The 25,004-nt window shown below is 44.3% G+C and overlaps 1 protein-coding gene across 1 annotated transcript; it reads left to right on the forward strand.

The window, feature by feature from the left end:
- Positions 1-1,482: 1,482 nt before the first annotated feature.
- glis3 (GLIS family zinc finger 3) lies at positions 1,483-18,193 on the forward strand (the record flags this gene model as incomplete). The annotated part of the gene is made up of 13 exons (XM_084486382.1): positions 1,483-1,519; positions 1,624-1,992; positions 3,545-3,731; positions 4,332-4,620; positions 4,669-4,965; positions 5,336-5,686; positions 12,137-12,298; positions 12,615-12,725; positions 14,197-14,323; positions 14,463-14,535; positions 16,270-16,499; positions 17,619-17,801; positions 18,076-18,193. 13 exons carry the CDS (start codon positions 1,483-1,485, stop codon positions 18,117-18,119), a joined length of 2,460 nt encoding a protein of 819 aa, XP_084342508.1. The 3' UTR covers positions 18,120-18,193.
- Positions 18,194-25,004: the final 6,811 nt, after the last annotated feature.

The following is a 25,004-nucleotide window of genomic DNA, read 5'->3' on the forward strand; positions in this document are numbered from 1 at the left end:
CTGCCTTCCCTGAGTATAAACACATCGGTCTCCATGCCAACCTGGAGCATGATCCTCAGAGCAAACACTCCAGCAGTCTGGAGGAAAGTGACAAACAATGGAGTCTGAGCTGGAGCTGGAGAGAGAGAGAGAGAGAGAGAGAGAGAGAGAGAGAGAGAGAGAGAGAGAGAGAGAGAGAGAGGAGAGAGAGAGAGAGAGAGAGAGAGAGAGAGAGAGTGGAAAATGTAATATGCAAAACTATAATTGTGCAAACAAAGTTGTAACTGTAGGCCTAATATAGACTGTAAGAATGGTTAAGATAATTGTCTTAAATTGTCTAAAAATACATGCCATTCATTTCACTGCTCATTTTGACAATTTAAGATGGAATAGTTTAGGCCTCAATATTACATTTATAGTCCAGTACTGCCGAAATGTAACTTCAAAATATGCAATTTTAATGGCTCATCAATATTGTGAGAATATCAGATCAGATCAAGGTATGAAATGCCAAACGGTCTATTCCATTTTGTTAACATTATTTTCCAGTCACCATTAAGGTTTGTATAATTGATGCATTGCAAACTGATTAAACTGAGTAAACTCAAAACAGGCAACTAAATATTTACACGAATACACATCAAACTCACACTAGTAGCCTACACCACTCACAAGGTTACCAATGGAAGTGTTCCATTACCTCAAGGCTTTTTAAATTAAGGATAAAAAAAAGTAAAATACTCACACTCAATAAACACTCAATATAGGCCCATATTTTAAAAAAGAAAACAATCAAATAAAAAAATGTGCGTGCTGTTGCGCACCGCAGGCAATTCCCATTATCAACAGCTCATTCAAGGGCAAAGGGGTAATCGGAGTGGGGGGGGAGAGACTTCCTGGTAACGACGATGACCAGAAGAGTTGGTGGGACGCCTTTGGCGCAAACTGAAGGAGGGACAGACCGGGCTGCACAGCGAGGAAATCACAGCTTCAACTCACGGTTGATTTTCCACGAGTCCCACATGTACTCATGTCTCGACGTCTGAGTCCGAGTGTCCCGAGCAACACGTGAGTAAAATAAAGCGATTAAATTATTTTCAATTCTCATCAATATGCTTGATTAAAGTTTGATCGTGCTACTTGATATGTGGTGAGTGTGGTTAACAACTTTTCCGAACGCAACGCAAACACTGGGATTACTAAGTAGGCCTATGTACGTTTTATGTTTTGACATTGATAGACCTATAATTGGGATTTAATTCTCGATAAGATACCTTATTTGTGATTATTTTTTATGTTAGGCCTCCTATGAATTGGTTTTAAAAGGGAAATGTAAATTTGAGTTGAAGATGAGCGCCACAACATGGGCTATTATCTGTTAAAATGTATCAAATTCCATCAATGTAATTCCTAGGTGTAGGAAAGAGCATGATGCTGCCACTGACAGACCGACACACAGCTAGGCGCCAACAAAAACAACAACAACAGCAACAGTGAACCGTCATGGCTCCCCAGCTTCGGCAGCGCCTCACCGGACAAGGTGTCCCCTGCTTTTAGACCCAGAGTGTACGCCTGTGGAACCCTCTCCATATTAGCAGCAATGAACGGGAACAAGGGGGGGCACCTCCTGGTGTCCCCCTGCAGTGTGGCCCCCCCCGCGCTACATGACCAACGGACACCGGTCCCCGGGCATCCGGATGCCCATACGGACCACCGCGTCCCCCCATTGGACAGACATGAGTCCCCCCATAGGTACGCTGGGTGGAGAAGGAGGAGGTGGTGGAGGTGGAGGTGGAGGAGACCCTCACTGGGCCATGACGTCTGGGAAGATGTCGGCCGGGGCCAGCGCCCCCGTGGTTCTGCCGGCCCTGAGCCTCCGCCGGCGGGTTCTGACCAACGGCTCCGAGTTAGGCACGCCGTCGCCCGGACACCACCGGCACCGACGGCTCCACAACTCCACCTTCGAGGCCGCCTCCGTCCTGCCTGGAGGACAGGGCTCGGGTCACTTCAAAGGTAAGGTATGCAGACTGACACACAAGTCACACGTGTGTGACACTGTACAGTGAGGGTGCGTGAGTTGATCATGAATTAACATTCGTTAAGTGCAGTAGGAAGCATTGACTTGGAGGTATTCAACAGTTAATTAATTGTATAGTAATCATTTTCTAGTGGGCTTCGTGTTTACTGATGGTGTTCACGGTAAGATAATGGTGTTCACTAAGGTATGAATTTATACACTATTAAATAGTGTTAGGGTTAAACCACTAGACCTTACGCTAACCATAAACCTAACCCCTGTTGTTAATGCTATATAATAATGCTTATCACTGCATTAATTCATGTTAATCAATGGTTAATTGATGTACCCTTATTGTGAAGTGTCACCCACATATGTGCACACACACCAAACATATGTGCTGTGTGCATACTGTGTGCGTCTGTGTGTGTGTGTGTGTGTGTGTGTGTGTGTGTGTGTGTGTGTGTGTGTGTGTGTGTGTGTGTGTGATTTGGCCGCATAATTGGTTTTGGTCTGCCAGTTTCAGACAAATACATATAGTACAGTGTGGTGTGTGTGTGTGTGTGTGTGTGTGTGTGTGTGTGTGTGTGCAAAAAGACAACAACAAGAAAGGTTCCCACCATCAGCCTGACATAGTTTGTGTTCGTCGCAAGCTACGAGCCACCATGTTAAAGAAGTGGTTAACATGCGCACATCTTCTTCACGCTCCGCTGCCCTTGCAATGTGCTCATGCCCTCCTTACTGTATCCTCTGATAGTCCACTGGTTCCCTTGTTATTGATGATTAACCAGACATAGGCCTTGCAGGATGGCTAAGTAGCTCCTCGCCAACGGCACTAAACTAAAAAGCTGACCAACCCTGAGTAGAAAAGGGCTCAGTCCTGATGGAGAGATAAATAAGGTGTTAAAAGGTGTAATTCTGCTAGCCTCGATTGAACACAATGGGTTTAGAAGTATTTGCCTTTCATTTGTGAGAGAGGGACCTTCTCTCTCAGGTCTATGGTATGAAAACACATACACAGTGTTGAACGTGGTCATTTATACAACAACTTGTATAATAACCACAATATCTGTTTTATCTAATGTAACTGCATCACTGTCAGTTTCTTTTCATTTACTGACAAGTAAAAGACGGAAAAAAGCTTTATTTGAGTTAATCACAATTTGTATCATACAGCATATTGTTTTCACTTTATTACACTTTGTGTTATCTTCAGTTTTAATGAATCTGTCATGGAAAAGGATATGATATCTTTCTTTTTATCAAATGGCATTCTTAATATATAATTTATAACACACATTAATGAACACACATATAGCCTCGCTCCCGGAACCATTCCTTCCATGAGCTCTAATTAATTTCCACCCACTCATAGTTGTAGACCTTTGATTCTTTTTTGAGCTGCTGGTTCACTGCAGTGATATGAAATAGATTATTCTATTCTACCGTGATATATAAAGTGCAAATTACACAAACACCTACGGGAATCTTAATCACACCATGTCCAGCAAACTAGAGGTTCCCCTTTTTGAACCCTGTGCCTGGCAGGTCATTCTGTAGCGGGGGCGTCCACAGAGCAGTTCCGCCAGCCAGCCTGCGCTAACCTGCGGGTCACCAGTAGCCCCATGATCGTACAGAGCCTGGGCCCGAGCAGAACCCACGGCCCGGGTACCATGGCACCGCCTCATCCTCCAGCACACCCACCGGGGGTTCTGGTACCCAGTACTGATGCTAGGTACGTTTTGACTACCATACATCGAGGACATGTACATGCTCGGTTGGTAAAGCAGCACAAACACTGGCGTTTGTAACGTCAACGCGTGCTAGCGACGCAGTCACTCCACTGGAAGGCGCAGATCACTGATTGGTGGACTGATGGGCGGGGCTCTGTTCGCAATCTCTCAGTTACAGGCTTGCAGCTAACCAAGCTAACAAAGATTACCTAATCTTTAATTGAATTACTGGAATCTTGTAATCGCTCTACTTTTGAAAAGTTACACTTCTGCAATCCATAATCCACAGATGTTGCGCACATTGCTCTCTAGTGTACATTCGGCGTGACAACCCTTTGCATGCATGCTGTGCGGATGATTACGCGCTTGAATCGAACACGGCTACAACACGTTACATAACATAATTACTGAAATATTGTAATTGCTCTACTTTTGAAAAGTTACACTTCTGCGATCCATTATCCGTGTGTTGCGCACATTAGAAAAGCACCCTCTAGTGTAAACTTCGGCGTGACAACCCTTTGCATAGCTTGTGCGGACGATTACCCTTGAATCTAACCCATCCGACTACAACACGGCTCTACGGCTCTGCGTGTTTTCAGATCCCTGCACTCCAGAGAGTCCCTGGCCTCCACCACCCTCAGCCTGTGTGAGACCCAGTCCATGATGAGCGGTCGGCAGGACTGGCCCCACGGCTACCGAGTCCTCCCTCCTCTGGGCCCCCTGCTGGGCTCGCCGCAGCCCGGCCCCGGAGGCGACCGCTTCAGCCTCATCCTCTCCCCGGCAGGCACCTCCATGTCGGGCGCCACCACCGTCTCCGGCGGCGCCGCCAGCAACGCCGCCTCCCTGCCCTCGTACCTCTTCACCTGCGACTCCGGGAGCCCCAAGCTGGCGACTGCGGCTGCGGCGGCGGCGGCAGCGGCGGCGGCAGCGGCGGCGGCAGCGGCGGCGGCAGCGGCTGCGGCGTCCCGCTCTAAGAAGCGGGCGCTCTCCATGTCGCCGCTGTCGGACGTCATGGGCATCGACTTCAACTCCATCATCCGCACCTCGCCCACGTCGCTGGTGGCGTACATCAACGGCTCGCGGGGCTCCCCGTCGGCCCTGTCCGTCCTGTCCCCGGTCGGGGCCGGCGACGTCTACGGACACTTCCTGGGCGTGAGGGGCAGCTGCATCCCGCAGGCCGACGCCCACCACGGAGCGGCCGCCGCCGCCGCCCCCACCGCCGCCCTCGCCCTGGTAGAGGCGTCCCCGCGCGGCGGGTCGGAGTGTATCCGAATGCAGAGACTGATGAACGACGGAGGAGGTGGCGGAGGAGGAGGAGGAGGAGGAGGGGATGGAGGAGCTCTGGAGTACCAGATGGCCAACATGGTGGTGGAGCAGCAGGTCTTTCCAGGGGACGCGGGGGCACCGGAGGAGACCCCGCTGGGCAGCAGTAATCCCGGGGACGGCCTGCTGCCGTCCGCCCCGCTAGACCCGTCGCTGCTGAACCGCGTCCAAGGAACCGCTGCGCCTCAGGGCCCCCCCCCCGCCGTACCACGCTCACCACCACCGCCATCACCACCCCCACCACCACCACCGCCACCACCCTCACAGACCTCCCGATCAGGACAGCGACGACCCCGCCTCCCACGGCCCCGTGCCGGTGCCACCGCCGCCGCCGCCGCCCCACAGGAACATGTTCGGCTTCCTGCCCCAGGAGCCCATGCTGGAGGAGGAGGACGGCGAGCTGGACGACTACGGGAGCCACTGCTGCCGCTGGTCCGACTGCAGCGCCGTGTACGACCAGAAGGAGGAGCTGGTGAGGCACATCGAGAAGCTGCACGTGGACCAGCGGAGGGGCGACGACTACACATGCCACTGGGGGGGATGCCCGCGTAGGCTGAAGCCCTTCAACGCCCGCTACAAGCTCCTGATCCACATGAGGGTCCACTCGGGGGAGAAGCCCAACCAGTGCCCGGTACATGCACACACACACACACACGCACGCACGCACACGCACACGCACACGCACACACACACACACATTTGCATGCGCTAACACACACACACAAACACACACATATGCACACACACAAACAGACACACGTACACATTCATACACACAAATACTCACAGAGACACATGCCCCCACAGGCGCCCACAGACAGCTTGACACACACTCTTAAGCATACACAAGCATACACAGGCACAGACAGACAGACAGACACAAACACACACACAAACGCACAGATACACACACTCATATTTGATATGTGATATTTCCAATTATTGCCGTGTCCGTCTCGTTTTGTGTACCTCACGTAACACTCTGTTACACTAAATGCCCAAAAATAATTATCTTGATGGAAAATAACGACAGATAATCCTTGGTTATGAATATCAGATTTTCATGGTCCACTTCCTTCTACAAGACAAGTCCTGTATCCATTTTCCCAGAAAGAGGTGAGAGATTGCAATCAAAACACAGACTGACAGCAAATTACTCAAAGCGCTGCAGTTCACAACATTCCCCTTCAAACCTACAAGGCCTTATGCGGAGACCCATCACAACACTAGCTCCATCCGTTTCTACGTCATAACCCGTCTGTTTCACAAACGAGGTGTAGGTGACAATATTTCTCTGCATTAGGGCAACTATTGTTCTCCCGTCGCTGGCATGGGACTTAACCCAATGATGGAGTTATTAAATCAATGCAATGCCAGTGTGGCCAATGCGATCTGGCCGTCAGGCTCCTGCCTCCGCTCACTCAGAGGGAATGCTAGTAGCCTTCGTGTCTGTCAGCAGGGGCAGCTAAGCCAGATCATCCTCTGAGAGACTTGGCCGTCATTCTGGCGAAGGGATGCCACTGAGCTCGCTCTGGCTCCGCTCAGAGATGGTAATCTGGCCAATGAGACTGTGATTTTAAATAAATATGAATTAACTGTTGATTCCGGGCAATGATTATCTCTGAGCTTTATGAAAGCGTGCGAGGGTGGACGGTGTGAAAGTACAACGTTTGCATGGCTCACTAAGAACAGTAAACGTTTGAATTGGCTGGTTGGACATATTTTTTCCTGGTTTGTGACTGGAAGAGATCACGGAAACGGATGCTCTCCTGTTCATAGCAGTGAACAAAACACGGATGGACGTTTGGTCTCTGATCATTGCTCCCCTCCTCTCTCCTCTTCTCACCTCACTGACGGAAAACAGCACGTACGCTTAAGAAGACAAGGCTGTTCTCCTTCTTTTCTCGTGTCACTGCTCTCAGCCTGTCAACTATTAACCGCGCGCATACCTGCGGTCGACCTTCCGCACAGAGAATACTTACTTATTAGTGAAACCTAGATTTGTTGCCATGGCAACCGCAATCACGGATGCCTCGGCGTTACCCGCCGACCACGCAGCGAAGGAGAAAGATATTTGGGGTCAGAACCTCCTTCCCCAAAAAAAGACCTCATCCGAACTGAGCGGCAACTATTTTTTAACACAAGACCTTCAATAAGATTTGAACGGGGCCCTCGCAGAGAAAAACAACAGCTGTTAAAGTGATTTTATGTGGGAGGAATCTGCAAGGGACGACAGAAGACACTCTGAAATAAATATGTTTCCACTCCACTAAAGGCTCCGAAATACATATTGCGCAACATGTAGCGCGGCGAGTATGTGTTGGAAATGATTAGCAGACTGGTTGGTTGAAGCATAAGGAGGAGAACAATATGTCGGATCGCCTTACACTGCACACGGAACGGGCACGCACAGACTTGTGCCTGTCACTCCCCGCTCTGCCTGGCGAGAGCCCCGTGGTTTCACTCACCCACGGTGTTGGTTTTTTGCACTCGCGTCATGGCCCTTTCCATCTCAAACACCTATTTTTAAACGCATTACCGGGTCAACCTGCATTCTTCGTTCTTTCCAGCAGTTGCAGTTCGTCACGTCAAGTTTTTTTTTTAAGATTGGGTTTGGAACCAAACCGCGGCTGTGGTTCGGAGTGCAGGTGTTTAAGAAAACGTTTTTTTTTGGTTCTGCTTTTTTTTTTTCTACTTTAGCTTTTGAAAGGTAATCCTAAGTTTAGCAACACTTTGATATCGTCCATCATCATGTAGATGAAAACTATTTTTTTATCAACTCGGTAATTAATGTTCTGTCCTCACATCAGTACAGTACAGTACTGTACTGTAATCAATTCAGCTCTATTATTTCAAATCAATCACCCACGACGATTCAAGACAGCAGATGCCACATGGGGACATCGGCTAATAAAGTAATCACATCCACCATTTATAATAATACATGTCATGCTGTTTTGATGACTGAACATAGAAATATATAATTAAAAATAGTAAAAGAGTAAAAGTCACATTCATTTTATTTTTTCCTGTTCGTCATGTTATTCTAGATCTATGGTTCCCAACTGGACTGGCCTTGGGACCCACATTTTCCACGGTCATTGAGTCGGGACCCACTTTTACACAATGTTAGCATGACCTAACCCTTTTAATCATAAACAAACACGTGTTTTCATCCCTGCATAAAAAGCACATTACTCATTCAGAACAAGGGTCACGACCCTTCAATGTCAAGGGTCGCGACCCATTCAGAACAAGGGTGGCGACCCACTCCGAACAAGGGTCACGACCTATTCAGACCAGGGGGGGGGGGCGACCCTCCAGTTGAGAAACACTGCTCTAGATAATACATTGAGGATTTATGACATTTAGGACACTGATGATTTTAATTTTTATTAGATAATAGTAATGTAAAGCACTTTCTGGATCTATATGGGTTTACTATGATGGAAGGGAAAATAATTCCATTCAATGTCAGAAGTAACATCTCTCTTCACACAAGTGTTTAGCTGCACACAGAAAATGTATTTTCTTTTTTATGCTTTGTTGTCTCAGTGGTCACTTAAGGGCTTTTCTTTATGTTTTAAAGCTCTTTTGTTTACCATATTAGCTACACTTTATTCTTCATCTCCATCCCATGGCATTCTACAGCTTCACCAACGTGTGAAACACTATCAGAGAATTGAATAGGATCACAGAGACGGCTGTCGATGAATGCTCGTACACAGCGGCCCACCAGAGAGAGAACCGCACACATGCCGGTCTGTTTTCATTATTCCCTAGCATGAGCGGTGAAAACCAAACTCTGGTACATCAGCACACATTCCCCACTAACCTCCCCTACACATCCTCCGGTCGCAGACTGAAAACTCATCTGTTCGAACTGCATCTTGGCCCCTGAAAAAGAGGGCCAAGATGAAGTTTCTCTTGTTTCTAAAATGAAGCACATTAAGCTCTTCACTTTTTTGATTTATTTCTTATATTTGCATGATTCATGCAATTCCTTTGTAGTATCTTCGCTGTCAAATTCACTTATTGTTAGTCACTTAGGATGAGGCGTCTGCTAACGAAATGTTATTGCATGTCATATAAAAGTATCTACGGTTATTGGCCAAATGTTGCTCAAGTCAAAAAAACGAATAACACATTTATTTTCCGCAGGGGAATTCAAAAACAAACAAAGAGTAAGGATGAAACACAGAGCGGGTTGGGGGGGGGGGGGGGGGGGAGAGCGAGCTGACCCTAGAGTAGGACTGGGCAGCGGGACTAACTCTTGTTGGCAGCGGTAGGTGCGGTCGTTGTTGGAGCAGCACTACACCCCGGGCTGCCAAGTGCCTTTTCAGGGGCTGGCGGTAACATTAAGCTACACGGAGGTGCCATGTTGCTGTCCTTTCAGTCCAAAATGTCCCTCGCGACAGCTAAAAGGGCCTCCGATGTTTTATAGCCCCTTCATGATGGAAAGAATGAGAGGGGGTAGCTGGGGGGCATGGTGTGCAGGGGGGGTGGGAGCACACACAGACATACACATACCGGACCCTTCTGGCCACTTTTGGAATGAGGACTGTTATTTATGTGGGTTTGCTTTGTCTTCAATGTGTTTCTAGATAGTGTTCATCTTTTTAACTGCGTTAGTTTCGTGTTTGTGTGTTTTGCTTTTCTCATATCAAAATGGTGTTCCTCAGCTTAATGGTTTGGTGTGCATTGTACTTTTCTTCAGACAAATGGTTGCGAGTAGGGCATAAAAATAATGATGTTTGTTCTAACCCTGTTTATTTATATCCGGATGAAACTGCGAAGGATTTCCCAATACCCGGCGATTACCCAAGAGTCATTGCCCAACAATTCCTTCATCGTTTGGTCATACTCCTAGTCTTCGTGCAACTTGATGTTCTAATAAATTGATAAAAACAGAACTTCAGAAGAAATTCTGTGCATCTTACGGAAAGGTGTTTTTAAGACCTGTAAGTCTAAGTGAAGTAGGACTGTAGTTTTATGATGGTTGCTAGGATATTATATGTTGCTTCTTGGGTATTTTAGATGGTTACTTGGATGTTCTTGGTGGTTACTAGGATGATATAGGTGGTCAATAGGGTGTTCTGGATGTTTGCTAGGGTGCTCTTTGTAGTTGCTAGGGTGTTACAGGTGGTTGCTAGGATGTTCTGGATGGTTTCAATTGTGTTTCTGGTGGTTGCTAGGATGTTCCAGGTGGTTGCTACGTGGTTCTAAGTGTTGGTGTACTAGGGGGGTGGATGGGGGTGTTCAAGGTAGTGGCTATGGTTATCCTGGTCGTTGCTAGGGTGTACTTGTTGGTTGCTATGGTGTTCTGGATGGATGCTAGGATGTTGTAGGTGGTTTCTATGATGTTCTACATTTTAAAGTCTAATAATTTTAAAGGTTAAATAGTCAGTTTTGAGTCATGTTCTAATACTAATGTTCAAAAATATGAAGGAGTTGAATATGTCGGTTTGTGAATAATAGTCTAATGGGAGAATTATGTTATTAACAGCTAACAAATTATTTTTGGATTTCAATGTGTGTGTATGTGGTGAACATTTAAAGTTATCTCTTAAAAAATATATAAAGTCAATTGCTTAGAAATCACTACAAGGAGGTCAGCATTTTTTATGTATGATACTGTATGTCATTCTGGACAAAATATTGTGGGCAAAGTCACAGTTTTTAGATTTTGCTAGTTTATATTTTATGGGAGTTTAAGACTCTAAAGTTTTGAGTCATTCCATATAAGTTTGGATAGCAGTTTCTAAAGTTTAAACGAGGAGTTGAGCAGAGACGTTTGGGCTGAAAATAAAACAAATAAAGATAACAAGTATGATAGATAATAAGGAGTCGTGCAGCCAGCCAGAGCTGCATGCCTAATACAAAATTGTGTGTGTTTCTCATTAAAGGAACTGTTGAAATTTCCCTCCTTGAACTGCAGAGGAAAGAAACACTTTTGGGTTTGGGTTATTTGTGGTGGGGACGTGGACGGGGGGGTGGGGGGGTCCAGTATGTGCGGAATGCAGCCCAGCCATATGAGTCATGGTTTGTGCGTCTCTCCTCCATTAAGCTAGTAAGTAAGTACATTCCTTACCCCCTGCGACCAGAAGTGCAGAAACTTCTGGGCACGCTATGGGGCAACAGCAACATTCCTGATGACATGCTTCCAGGATGAGGTCACTGGGATAGCAGAGAGGATGCTGTGTCAGGGATGGATTCTCAGGGTATGAACCGCGGTGGTTAAGATGGTTTGACAGTCACAAGAACAGAATGGTCAGTGTGTTATGTGCGATTCACGCGAAATTTGAGGGTAGACACGGTCAGACAGACGGGCTAAAAAGGCAGACAGACGGATCAACTGAAATATAATGATTAAAACACTGACCCCTTCTGGTTAGAGTTCACACTTAAAATAACTTAAAATAAAGTGTTTCTCCCTGGTGAGCGGACATGAACACAAGCACCTGTCTCCCTGTATATAGTGTTAAGTCTATTTTAGATATATCTTGTATGATATCTGATATGTCTAATATGTTACAAAAAGATTTGACAAGACAAGATTGGCAAGATTCAAAAAGCCTCAAGTCTGAAAGTTTTTGAGCACTGTGAAGTCTTTTACTCTAACCACACCAAATACAGAGCGGGCAATAGCCTTGTTATTTTCTTTTAACTTTATGACGATACTGACATTGAAGAAATTGCATTTCTGCATACATGCTACGACGATGAATAACCAGGCAACGTTATCAATATTATTCATGGCTGGACATGACTCAATCACAAATTAATTATCGTTTAGACCGACTGACCTTGCGAGGTTAAAGGACCGACCACAACGACCACGACCACAACGACCTCCAGGTGTGTGTGCAGCGGCCTCAGAAGCACCTGCAGTGCTGCCTGTAAACACTGGAGGGCGCCAAGGAGCCGACACCAAAAATAATGACTTTATCTCCACAAGTCAACTACATTGTTGTGACATTAAAACCGTGCTCCGAGCCCACCTGGTATAATTACACTTTCTCCTCAATTCTTTTTTTCCCTCTCTTCTCTCGGAATTGTGTGTCTCTGTGGGTATTTATAGTTTGAGGGTTGCAAGAAGGCGTTCTCACGGCTAGAGAACTTGAAGATCCACCTGCGTAGCCACACCGGGGAGAAGCCGTACCAGTGTCAGCACCCCGGCTGCTACAAGGCGTTCAGCAACTCCAGCGACAGAGCCAAGCACCAACGCACACATCTGGACACAGTATGTGCACAAACTGCATACATACACAAACACCATGAACAAAAGATACCATATACACAAAGAACATGTCCACGAACTCATATAAAGTCTGTGTTGTGTGTTTGTGCTTGTGTTGAATGTGTGTGTGTGTGTGTGTGTGTGTGTGTGTGTGTGTGTGTGTGTGTGTGTGTGTGTGTTGTTTGGTGTGTGTGTGTGTGTGTGTGTGTGTGTATCTGGTGTGTGTGTGTGTGTGTGTGTGTGTGTGTGGTCGGCGCGTGTGTGTGTATATGTACAATTGTGTGCGTGTGTATAACTGTGTGTGTGCGAATATGTGTAGAAGCCTTATGCGTGCCAGGTCCCGGGGTGTATGAAGCGTTACACTGACCCCAGCTCCCTGCGGAAACACGTCAAGTCCCACTCCTCCAGAGAACGGCAGCTCCGCAAGAAGGTACACATGTGGAACAGTGCCAGGATTAGACTGGAACATTCTGATCTGTTGCATAGAACAGACTTAGACTTCATTATTTTACATAATATTTAACATTGAACATTTTCCAAGATTCGATTTGTTTGGGTTAGATTGATTTTGGTTGATTCGATGTGAGTTGATAAGATACAAACTTGGTTCATTCAACTTAATTATAATTGCACATAGCACTACTATTATAGTAGCCCTATTGCGACACAATGCAGATGCTTTTTACCTCTGTATAATTATCATTACTAACTTGACGTAACCTTCCCTATAGGGGCAACATCGAATAATAGTATATTCACTTGTGTTGTTGACCTTATGTTTCTTAACCTTTCCTGCATCACTATATACTGTGTTACTGTCAAAAGCTCTCTGTCATGAGCCTTGTACGACTTGGGGTTATGTTACCATAGATACAGCAATAAGTGGCTTCACTTGCATATAATGCACTCAGTGAGTGCATATATAAATATACTGTGTGTGTGTGTGTGTGTGTGTGTGTGTGTGTGTGTGTGTGTGTGTGTGTGTGTGTGTGTTGTGTGTGTGAAAAAAAAAAAGTTGCACAAAAATACAAAATGTTTACATATATATATAAATATATGTACAGTATATGTATATATGTATATATTTATTTATACAATATAAATATGTATAATTAAAAATATATATAACATATATTTAAGCAATAGATCACGACAGGCTGTGGAATGTTCGTTGCGCGTTGGGACGGCAACCCCCTTAACCCCTTAATGAGAACATTTCACTGACTGAAGTCTATTCTTCAGTTACGTAACTATGGCGAAATGAAAGTCATAGACACTCTCAATTTTGAAAAAACGAGAAAGTCGGAAAAGCATTTTTTTAACGAATACAAAAATGTAGTCCCTCCTGGCTGCCTGCAAGGTGTGTGGCGGTTGCTATGCAACACACTGTAGCGTCCTTCAGAGTGAAGGCTAGAGACGGTAGCTTGGTTCGGCGGCAATTTAGCCTACTATCGAGCAGTTCACTCACCGTGTGCCTGTTGCTTTACAACATTTCCACCCTCTCCATCAATCAACATGTTTTTTAGGCTTCAGTGAACTATGCTATTGCTTTTATATATAAATAAACAACAGTTCAAGTTAGGCGCAGAGTGATACGGAACTCCATAAACTGAATGGGCATCATAGCTGTGTGTATACGCTCATTATACAACAGTTAGGAACCAATCAGATCGCTTGATTTAAGCCACCCGTTTTATAAATATATATATATTTCTATGTTTGTGTGTCTGTATATTTAAACGTATCCACAATGTATCATATCCTCATTTCATTTCATTTTAAATCTACTGCCATTCATCAACACCATTCGTTTTCTAAGGGGAGAAAACACGTGTGAAACCGTTTCCTCTTGCTACTGGCGTTCAGTCCGACGGTTAACCTGTCATGTGTCGGGTCTCCAGCTCAGGTCTTCCGCCAGTGTCACCACGGAAGAGCTGACAGGCTGTTTGACCATCCAGCCCCTGCAGGCCAGCCTCTCTCCGCCGGGCCACTCGCCTGGAGCGTCCAATGAGCTCCCCTCGTACCCCGGTACGGTAGGAAACACAAACGTTAAAAACCACCGACGTAAACACGCCGGCGTCAGCAGATCTGGTGCACGGAAGAAAAGGAAAGGGTGTTCAAAATGGGTGTTTCTGATCTCTTTTTGTTGTGTTGTTTTTTTCAACAGCTGCTCTTCAGGAGCAAGACCCCGCGGGCGTGTCTTGCATGTCTCTGTTCAGCACCTTGAAGGAAACATACAGGTAGCTTCTGCCTCTTCTTCAAGGGACTTTTGTGATGTAGAGGTTGTTATGTTGTTTATGTATAAGTTGTTGTCACTGCTGTTGTTGTCGTGGCTGCAGACACTTTTACATTTCTCGTTGGATTATCGCACATAGCGTCACACACACACACACACACACACACACACACACACACACAATACTTCTGCACCTTGAAGGAAACATACAGGTACCTTCTGCTTCTTCTTGAAGGGACTTTTTTGTGATGTATATAGGTTGTTATGTTGTTAATGTATAAGTTGTCGCGGCTGTTGTTGTCAGACACTTTGAATTATCGTTGAATTATCGCACAGTGTCACACACACACATACACACACACAGACGCACACACACTCTACTTATTAAATAACCCTGGTAAAAGTGAAGCAGATCTGTATCACCCCCACAAGCCCAACGACTGGTGGGTTTCACTTCGCACTGTCCACGTTGGAGTTTTCCTATTGGCACGCTCGCTGTAGCCATGACAAATTTAGAAAGCCTCCACATTCCACTTTATCTACCCGTTTACCGAAGACAACAACCCCGTAACGACTTACTTTACACATCGGTTGTCATGGCACCGTACCAGAAAGCTCATACTTTAAGTAATCACATTAAGATTGAAAGAATATATATATACACAAAAGACACATCTCTCCACCTCACAGAGAGCCTCAAAGGAGCTACGTTTTTTTGAGATCTTTTTTTTTTTTTTAACTTAACGCAAGAATGTGTTCAGGCGGGGGAGGGGCGGTGGATTTTACAAGATCGGGAACAGCCAACAGAAAGACTGTTGCCTGGTTCGGTCCATGGTTTAAAAAAAAAAAACGAAACTAAAACAGAAAAGGAAACAAAAAGCCCCAATCTCCTTCATCCTGGCACTTCAAGAGCGGCGCGACGAAGGATTCCCGCCGTCCTGAGCAGCCAGATGCACGAAGCCCCCCTCGCTGGCCCTTATTGTCCCAGGAGCGGCGGCAGGCCCGGGCATTCACCGCAGGAACCCGCCGCCACACAATTGGCCTGTGAAAGCCGCGCTCACCCCCCTTCCTCATTGGTCTCGAGGGGTCACTATAAATGGATGCTATAGTCACCGCCAGGCAGGGCTAAGGAATTCAATGAGAGAATCATAAAAATAAGAATAAATGTCCATTCTATGTCCGTCAGGGGGGGAGGGAAAAGTAAGCAGTAATTGCTATTTCTAAACGCTAGATCCTCACTAGATGCTCCGTGGCTGCGTCTTGATATTTTTTCTTTCATTGTTTTATTTCATTGTTAGCCTTTTTTTTCGCATCACATATTGAGTCAAACAATGGTTGTGTTGATTACCGCCGTGAAAAGCTGGCCAACCCGAGCGACAGAGAGATGAGGCATGAGTTATGTTCTATGGTTCTATTCACACCATAATCCCCAGTATGAACCTCCTCGAGGCTATTGAGCGAAAAAAGCTTCTGGATTCTTCCAGATGAAAACGGCACTCCAACCACCTGCCGCACAGCAGGAAGCCGTGCAGCATGTGCCTCTTTCAGATTATCTTTAATTAGTCAGCATGTGCCAATTAGTTTGATATATAAATCAATCTAATTGGCAAATGGGTTATAGTACCTAACCATCTGCACCTAAACCAGTTAGGAAATACAATGGTGGGTATATTTTAACAAAAGGATTTTTTTCACAAAATTGTTTTTGTCTCACTCTCACTTTTTTTTTTTCTCAAAGTATTGACACCGGTCTGAAATATTTCAGATTTGTCGATCCGTCCCCCCACCAGCATGTCCCTGGGGGGCCCCAGCTCCATGCCCACCAGCACCTCCACCTCCAGCACCACCACCAGGGGTCTCGTAGCGCCACCTGCTGCCCTGCTGCCCCCGGCCCCCCCCAGCAGAACAAGCCGGAGCTCAGCCACGCCGACCACATTCCTCCACCGATGGCTGATCTAACAAACCCAGGTACAGTAACCCAGGTACAGTAACCTAGGTACAGTAACCTATGTACAGTAACCCAGTTACAGTAACCTAGGTACAGTAACCTAGGTACAGTAACCCAAGTACAGTAACCCAGGTACAGTAACCCAAGTATAGTAACCCAGGTACAGTAACCCAAGTACAGTAACCCAGGTACCATAACCCAGGTACAGTAACCCAGGTACAGCAACCCAAGTACAGTAACCCAGGTACAGTAACCCAGGTACCATAACCCAGGTACAGTAACCTAGGTACAGTAACCCAGGTACCATAACCCAGGTACAGTAACCCAGGTACAGCAACCCAAGTACAGTAACCCAGGTACAGTAACCAAGGTACAGTAACCCAGCTACAGTCACCTAGGAACAGTGACCCAGGTACAGTAACCCAGGTACAGTAACCTAGATACAGTAACCCAGGTACACCCAGAGACAGTTTATCCACATTTAACACAAAGTTTTTGCTCTTCCTCTTCAACATCCGATTCTCTTTTATTAAAATCATTTTGAAAGGGGGGCTTTTTTTGCAGTTGTTAGAATCTGAAAGTCCAATAGAAAATGAAAGGAGGGTTTCTAATACACGCACTACCAAGGATAGCTTTTCTTCTTTCTTGTCACATTTGATTTGGTGTTGGTGTGTTTTTCTCCTTCTTGGGAGATGAAAGAAGGCGGTTTCTTTATCTAGCCTTAAATAGATATAACCCTTCCCTCTGAACCTGACAACTACAGTAATGTTGACAATTTATTCACAAACACCACTTACAATTACAATTACAGCTTGAAACTGTTGAAACTAAAGAAAGAAAAGCCAGGCATCTTTGAATATTCTCAAAGGCACACGTTCATTCAAAAGGAAGAAATGCGTTGGTAGAAAAATTATTTTGTGTGCATGATGTGAACAAGATGAGAGAATTATGGCATTGACAGAGTCGGGTATAATTGAGTTACTCCGCTTCTTTGATTACATTTATATTTCAATTGTTACTATATTATTAATATTACTATTATTATTATTAATAATAATAATAATAATAATAATAATAAAATGCAATAAAAAAAACTATTTTATATTATTCAGAATAATATAATTTTTGCTCATCTGCAGAGCTCTCTGGGCAGATGGAGATGCATTACTCTCCCATGGTCGGCCCTGGAATAGGTGAGACACAGTCCACTGCATGTCTCCTGATGCCCAGCCATGCCTACGGGGACGACCTGTCTTCCATGCTCAATACCCAACACAGCCCAGCGGACATCCCACACAGACCTCATCAGGCCAGCATCTCAGGTGATGACAAGATGACCTGAACACAGTCATTTACCATCAGTGTGGTTGTTGATGTAAATGCTTTTCTTTGACGTTGTGTTAAAGTTAATGTTGTGTGTGTGTGTGTGTGTGTGTGTGTGCGTGTGTGTGTGTGTGTGTACGTATCCGTGCATTTGTGTGTGTGTGTGTGTGTGTGTGTGTGTGTGTGTGTGTGTGTGTGTGTGTGTGATTCTTTGCATTTGCGTGTGGGCGCATGCATCTGTGTGAATGTGTGTGTGTTTGTTTCCCCCCCCAGAATTTGACGTCTACATCCCAGGATGTGATTCCGGCCATGCATGACCAACAGTATATCGAATGCAGTGAAACGTTGCCCAAGTCATCTGTCGTGCATCTCTATTTAAGCAGACTCCCTCCGGTGACGGGCTGTGCACTATCGCTGCTGGTAACAGGTGCTATCCGCCAGTAGCGAAAATAATGAAGCAGTTTAACTTGCAGCTTCTTACAGCGCACACAGGGGTTGTGGGTTATTGTCTGATATTCTGTATATTTCTCTGTGCCTGGATCAACATGATTTGTTTTTTTCGTTGTTTAATATAGCGCTGAATGTCAATGTTTACTTTGATTCCTTTTTTTTTAACGATTGTATAACGTCGTTGTGTTGTAGTTTATTATGAGACTTTTGCACATCGTTTCTAACACGCGTTGGAAGGAAAAAAAAGCACATAAGAGGTAATTTATTAAGTTGGAGTTGAATTGTAACCATAGTAACAATAAAGCCCTTTAACATGCCACTGTAGTATGCGTAGCTATTGTATTTCCATACCCCATTTGTTTCTGTGCCAAGACCTAAAGGAAAGATTTCTGCTGGTTCTTAGAATTAATTCTGAAAATGAATAAATATTTTGCAATGCTTCACCAGAATGTCGAGGTTCACTTTTAACTATTGTAGTTAAATGATATGGTTCAGTTAGGATATTTTTGCACTCAATGATTAAACCTTTATCATGTTTAATATCAGTTTGTCTTTCCACAAAGATTATCCTCCCCCCCACCACCATACTACTATAGACCTATGTACATAGAAGCCATGTTACCCTACTCCCAAGCAACACAAACTTTTAAAGTGCCCATCAGGCGTAAAAGCAAAGATAGCTGCGTGGGTAAACACCTTGGTATGTACTGTAAGTTTATAACAAGTGCTTCTCGGCATATAACAACATCCAGGAGGAACAGCTTACACACAGTGTAGTTCTAACTACCACCACCACCAACAAAGGGATCTTTGTATGTATATTTTGCAGTGGAAATCCAATGAGGCTGACATGACATGTCTAACTATACCCGGCCAGACTCCCTTCACATTTGTCTGTAAATAACATCTGTGCGAGATTAATTAACTGTAACACATTGCAAAAAAACATAGATGGACCACAACCGCAACAAGCAGTATGCCGCCATTGTTGATTCAAGATAAAATAATCCTGCCCACCTGCTTCTAATCCGACTCACTGAGAGGTATGCGACCAAGGGGTTTGTGTGTGCCAGCAACTGCTGTCTTATAGTAGAAGTTGTTCCTGATATATAGATGCATGTCTTGAACCTCAAATGACTAGACTATAGACAAGTGAGTAAGAAAGTCATTCATAGCTAGGGGCGCTACCATTGGTGCATTTTCCTTTATATATAGAATTGTAGCCGTTTTTGTAGTTCTTTTTATATACATTTGTGCTCCATCACCAATGTCAAAAACTCATGACACCAGAGTGCCAGATGGAGGCATTGTTGCGAGGCACTTTACGCTTTGGGCAAAAAGCCATGAAATCCTAAATCAAAACCCTTCCGAAAAAAAAGAAAGAAAGTAGGGTAGAATACATTGCGGGCATGCAAAGGTCGGGTAGATTTTCCGAGATACAGTATTCAGATAGAAAAAGATATGTCATGGTCTCCATAAAATATTTAAACATATGTTAATGTATAATGTTATATAATTATTATTTATTAATAATTCAAAGTGACATCCTAGTTCTCATTATGGTCCAGAAAAACACATCACAGCACAGGCAGCCATTATCATGGTGGTAGATCACAAATTGGTTACTACACTGTATTATGTGGTATCTCACTAGTAGTTACCCATTCATCACCATAAACTGTCTCTGGAGTTTAGCGTTTCCTTTTCCTTCAATCCCTTTAAGATGCATATATAATATTCTCCTGCCTGTCTTCATAGTGTATTTAAAAGGTGGCATCTTGCATGTGACACACAGAAGAGTGTGTTGATCAGGTAGGAGTTCACAGTGGATATCACTACAAGAGACCAAGCTCGACATATAGAGACAGAATGGTTGGCATGTAAAGATGTTGCACATGGGGAACCTCTCTCCATGGGACCCCAGAGAAATCCATTGGAATCCTGCAGAGGAATATATAAATCATTGGGAGCCAATCAGAACCGTGATGGATGAGCATGTCTGATGATGTGGCAACTGGAGTTATCTGGATCTGGGGATATTTGAGGGAAACTGGTCAGGTGTGGAAAAAATGGACAGAAATAAACAAGAAGGAAGGCAAATATAGACATACATGGTGAAGATATGCGCGCACACACACATGTGAGACATTGTGTATGTGTGTGTATGTGCGTGTGTGTGTGTGTGTGTGTGTGTGTGTGTGTGTGCACGTGTGTATAAGCAATCATGGATAGAGGCCGGCCTGGAATGCTCCACAGGAAGAGCCTTTGTAAACACGGTTCAGAAAGACGGGTATATCAAACCATCAGTCCAAAGAAAGACTAATCGTATTGTTATTAAACACTATCAAGTCAATTATTTGATTTATTCTGTGTATTAATTACAAGGTAATATGGTCATAATGTCATAGAAGATGTTAATAAGAAAAATAATGAATGTGTTAAAAGTATATAGACCGAATGTACTGTGGCTGGTAACAAAATGTTTTTCTGAGGAAAACCCTACCTGGCGCTCCATAGGTTCCACCCAGAACAGAATGGATGTATATTAGGTTGACAGCCTAATACCTTTTGTGCGCTCTGTGTGCTTTCTGGATTGATAAAATCTGCAGTGTTTTCCTTATGGAAATCAGACATATTTGATTGACATTCATGAATCAACAATCAATACACGATGGACATTAGGTCAAACAAAGGATGATTCATGAAGGTTTACATTCGGCACTAATGGTTTGACTTTTCTGAAGCTTAGTCCTGCAATAAATAACTATCATTTCCCTGATCTTTTTAAGAAAAAAATATATAAGCTTTCTATATGTCTGTTAAAGTAAATCTGAATGAACCAGTTAATAAAAACATGGAAGAAGCTTAAATAAAAAATAACTGTATTTATGTATTTATGTAGAGTCTGATTGATACACTCCGGTACACCAAACGTTAAATGATTCCCCCACCCGAGCTATAAGAGGTACTGATATCTTCCGTGAGAACGACTGACATGTCATCCAAATGTTAACATTAACCACATCTACCTGTAAAACACCCTGTGAGCCCTCACCACCCAATCAGCAGTAAGCAAGTGATGCTGCGCGTGCCCAGTGAGTTTTATAGCAACTGTTGCCCAGTGAGGCAGGGCCATAGTCACCGTAGTCCTGGCGACTGTAACCCACCAACAACAACAACCGCTCGCTCCATCATTACCACCTCCTCCACCATCCTCATCATCATCAACCAGTCCTCAGCCCAGGTTTGAATCATATTTTATTGCAACCTCTTACGCGTTTTCAGGCCCGTTCATTATTAAAGTTGGTCTTCTTGTGTAGTTGATGTAAATGCTGCAAGTTTAGTTTGCATGTTGAAGCGAGGTTGGCTGAATTAATGGTTAGTTTGCTAGCTAGGGTGTTTCTTTGTAACAAGACCGCTAGCTGACGTGGGACTAGATTACTACAGTTGTAACAAGTCCGATTCGCTTGCAATCTACCCCGCTACAACACATTATGCCTATTTAGAGCCATGTATCTTTTTTAAGTATGCGTACACAATAAATGGTGTAAAACTGAAAGATGCTTGCAGAGGGTACAGGTCCATGCTAATCCTGAAGCTAGCTGGTCAGCTGGAGGAGCAGGTGTCTGTTGCTAGGTTGCTAGCTAACGCTCTTTTCTTAGAATGGATGTTGGGTGTCTCGTGGATCACCTATGTTACCGTGATAATCATACCCGTGTTGGTGCTATTGGGGTATATCCGATTGGTTTAACGAACTTACTAACGTGGAATAGCTAAATAAAGTGGGGTTTAGCCAGTCTTCGCGTACATGCACTGCTATTGGGAACAGCCAAGACTCTACTTTCCCTTTTGTCTTGGGGAAACGGGATAGCTTGCTAGCTAGCGATTTCTATCTACTCTTTGTGGCATTAGATCGCTATCAGAAGCTAACGCTTCCTTGTATCAGGCTGGCAATGAATAAGCACCTGCCCTGCTTACTTTCTTACGTTTGAAATACAGTGTTTTGGCGATATTGTTTAACCGATTGAATTAGGACAAACACAGGTAAAGGCTGGATTGAATGAAAGTGATGCGAGTGTGTGAGAGAGGGAACGCATTCTTGAGCGAGTGACTGAATGATGGGATGGCGATGCATTTTAAAGAGACCAATATAAAACGTGATTTCACGCAACAACCAAAAATCTATGTAACTTAATTGTGCGTATTGTTTTATTAAATTAAAGTGATATTGCTATTACGTTGTAAAGGGCATACCTTTATTACATCTGGGCGGAACGGTCCTGTATTGCTTGGGGATGTATATTTTTGGATACCTCGGTGACAACATGAAGGTGTGCAGTGTTGGTTGGATGACACGTTGCTTGAAATGCCACAGCCTGCAGTGTCCTCATGTTGCATCATAATTAGTCTTTAGTCCATGGGGTCTTGTGTGCAGCTGAAGCCACTGATTCCCAATAGGAAAGAAAACAGGTGTGTGTGCAGGGGGAGGGGGTGGGCAGGTGGGGATTAATCAGTTGTGACACTCCAAGAGGAAAAATATGCATACCTTCTCTTTAATTCTTCTTCTTTTAAATTGCTCTATTCATTTTTCAATCTCAAAAGTAATACAATAGAGGGTTGATTGAATGAAAAGGCATGCCATTATCTGTTAAGTGGAACTTGATAAATCTTGTACTTCCAAATTGCTTACAGATAATATCGCTTTCTTGTGCCATTAGCTTAGTGGTTTTAGAAATACCACCATCATTAAAACAATGATGTGATTTCGGAAGCTAGCGCAGCAAGACAAGAGAATTGGACTGGATCAAGAGTAATTCAATTTAACAAAAAATAAATCTTAATCATAATTTACCTTCTACTTACTGTCTGCCATCTGGAAGGAAAAAAAAGAGCGTTGCCTCTTTTCTTTGACCGTCACACATACTACTCGCATAGGTGTATGAGGCGGTGTGTAAAATATTCTTTCTTTTTTTAAATAAAGATAGAGTTAGAACTAGCCTATGTGTAGTAGATGCCAGTATAGTGTGAAGCATGTGCTTTTTTTTTTTTCTCAAATATAGGTAATTAATCCTTTTATAGCCATGCCCGTACTTCCATGTTCTGTCTCTACTTTGAATTAAAGCAAGACATGTTTCGCTGCTTCCTTGCATATAGAACACTGAAACTGCAGAAATACATTTGTTATGATATGGTTATTGGGTGATGTAGCTGGTGCCACCATTATGCTCAAACACCTGCTACTATAGAAATATATGTACAGTTAAACGTTCTCTAATTGTGCCCATCTTCATGTACTCCATAGAACATCAATGTGTTTGTCCAAGCTGTGTTTATTTCCCTATGATCCCCCCTCCTGCTGTTTGACACACACACACACACACACACACACACACACACACACACACACACACACACACACACACACACACACACACACACACACACACACACACACACACACACACACACACACAGCGAGAGGCAGACCTGCTAGTGATCAGCTCGGGTTTCGTCCTACCTGCAGTCAGGTAGGGCGGGCGTAGTACTGTGCCACCTGCCGCCTGGCTCCTGTTCCATTTCCAATCACCAGGAAAGGGGGCCGATTAATTCAATATTCAGGCATCCATTTTCATGGCTTAGCGGAATACAACGTGGTTCATTCGGTTCTCCCGGTCCTCCATTTGTAACACATGAATGATGAGGGGGGAAAGACTGGATTATTTCCTTTTTTGCCAGTCTATTCATTTCCCATGATGGAGGAGAACTGATATTCGACAGAACCCTCTGTGCGGCCACTGTGTAAACTGCATTCATATGAGTTCATTGCGGCGTCACATTAACAATTGTATAAGAATGATGTGGTTATAATCAAGTGTAAGTCGTAGCATGATCCAAAGTATCTACCAATCTTGGTGATATTCTGTTTATTTCTTGCCAACCTGCCCCCTGACCACTTTCGTGTCCTTTTTAACCTTTTTTCCTTATTCTAGTTTAGTTTAAAAAATCCACATCTAGGGTTGGCCTTTGGGCACAGGAACACCCCTTAACTCATCCGGCAAATAAGCTGTCTTGTCGGAGCATATTTAATCTCGGGACTCTTTGTGCAGTGTTTGATGTTGGCAAGGAACGCAAAAAAAATGGAAATTCTGGGCAAGACGTTTTTCTTTTTCTTTTTTTCCCTCTTTCTTTTCCTGTGTGTCATTGTAGGGCTTGCACTTGTTCATTGGAGCACAACGTTTAAGTGGGCCACAAGGGAGCGGTTGAATGGGGAGGCAGAAGGTGTGTGTGTGTGTGTGTGTGTGTGTGTGTGTGTGTGTGTGTGTGTGTGTGTGTGTGTGTGTGTGTGTGTGTGTGTGTGTGTGTGTGTGTGTGTGTGTGTGTGTGTGTGTGTGTGTGGCAGCGCACAAACCACTGGGTTGTGATACGAGTGGGCATTTTTTTTTAACCTCGATTTCCGTGATTTGATTTGGCTCCATCCTCCGAAGACGTATTCCAGCTGGGTTTTTTTGGGATCAAAGTCTCCACCTTTCTGTGTTCCGAGTTGTTTTGGGGAGGAGGATGTGCTTCAGCTGTTGTTGCTTGATGCGCTGCTTTGTCTCCCGGGCATTACGTGTTTACTGGCGTTATTAGATATTTGTTTTCTTTTTGCTGAATAATTTATTCTGTTTGCACCAAAAAATGCAGCGAAACCACGTTGATTTTTCGGATAACCGCCATCATTATGAACGAGTAAAGAGAATACATTTTAGACC

The sequence above is a fragment of the Micromesistius poutassou genome (assembly GCF_964030765.1).
Source record: "Micromesistius poutassou genome assembly, chromosome: 22".
NCBI lineage: Eukaryota > Metazoa > Chordata > Actinopteri > Gadiformes > Gadidae > Micromesistius > Micromesistius poutassou.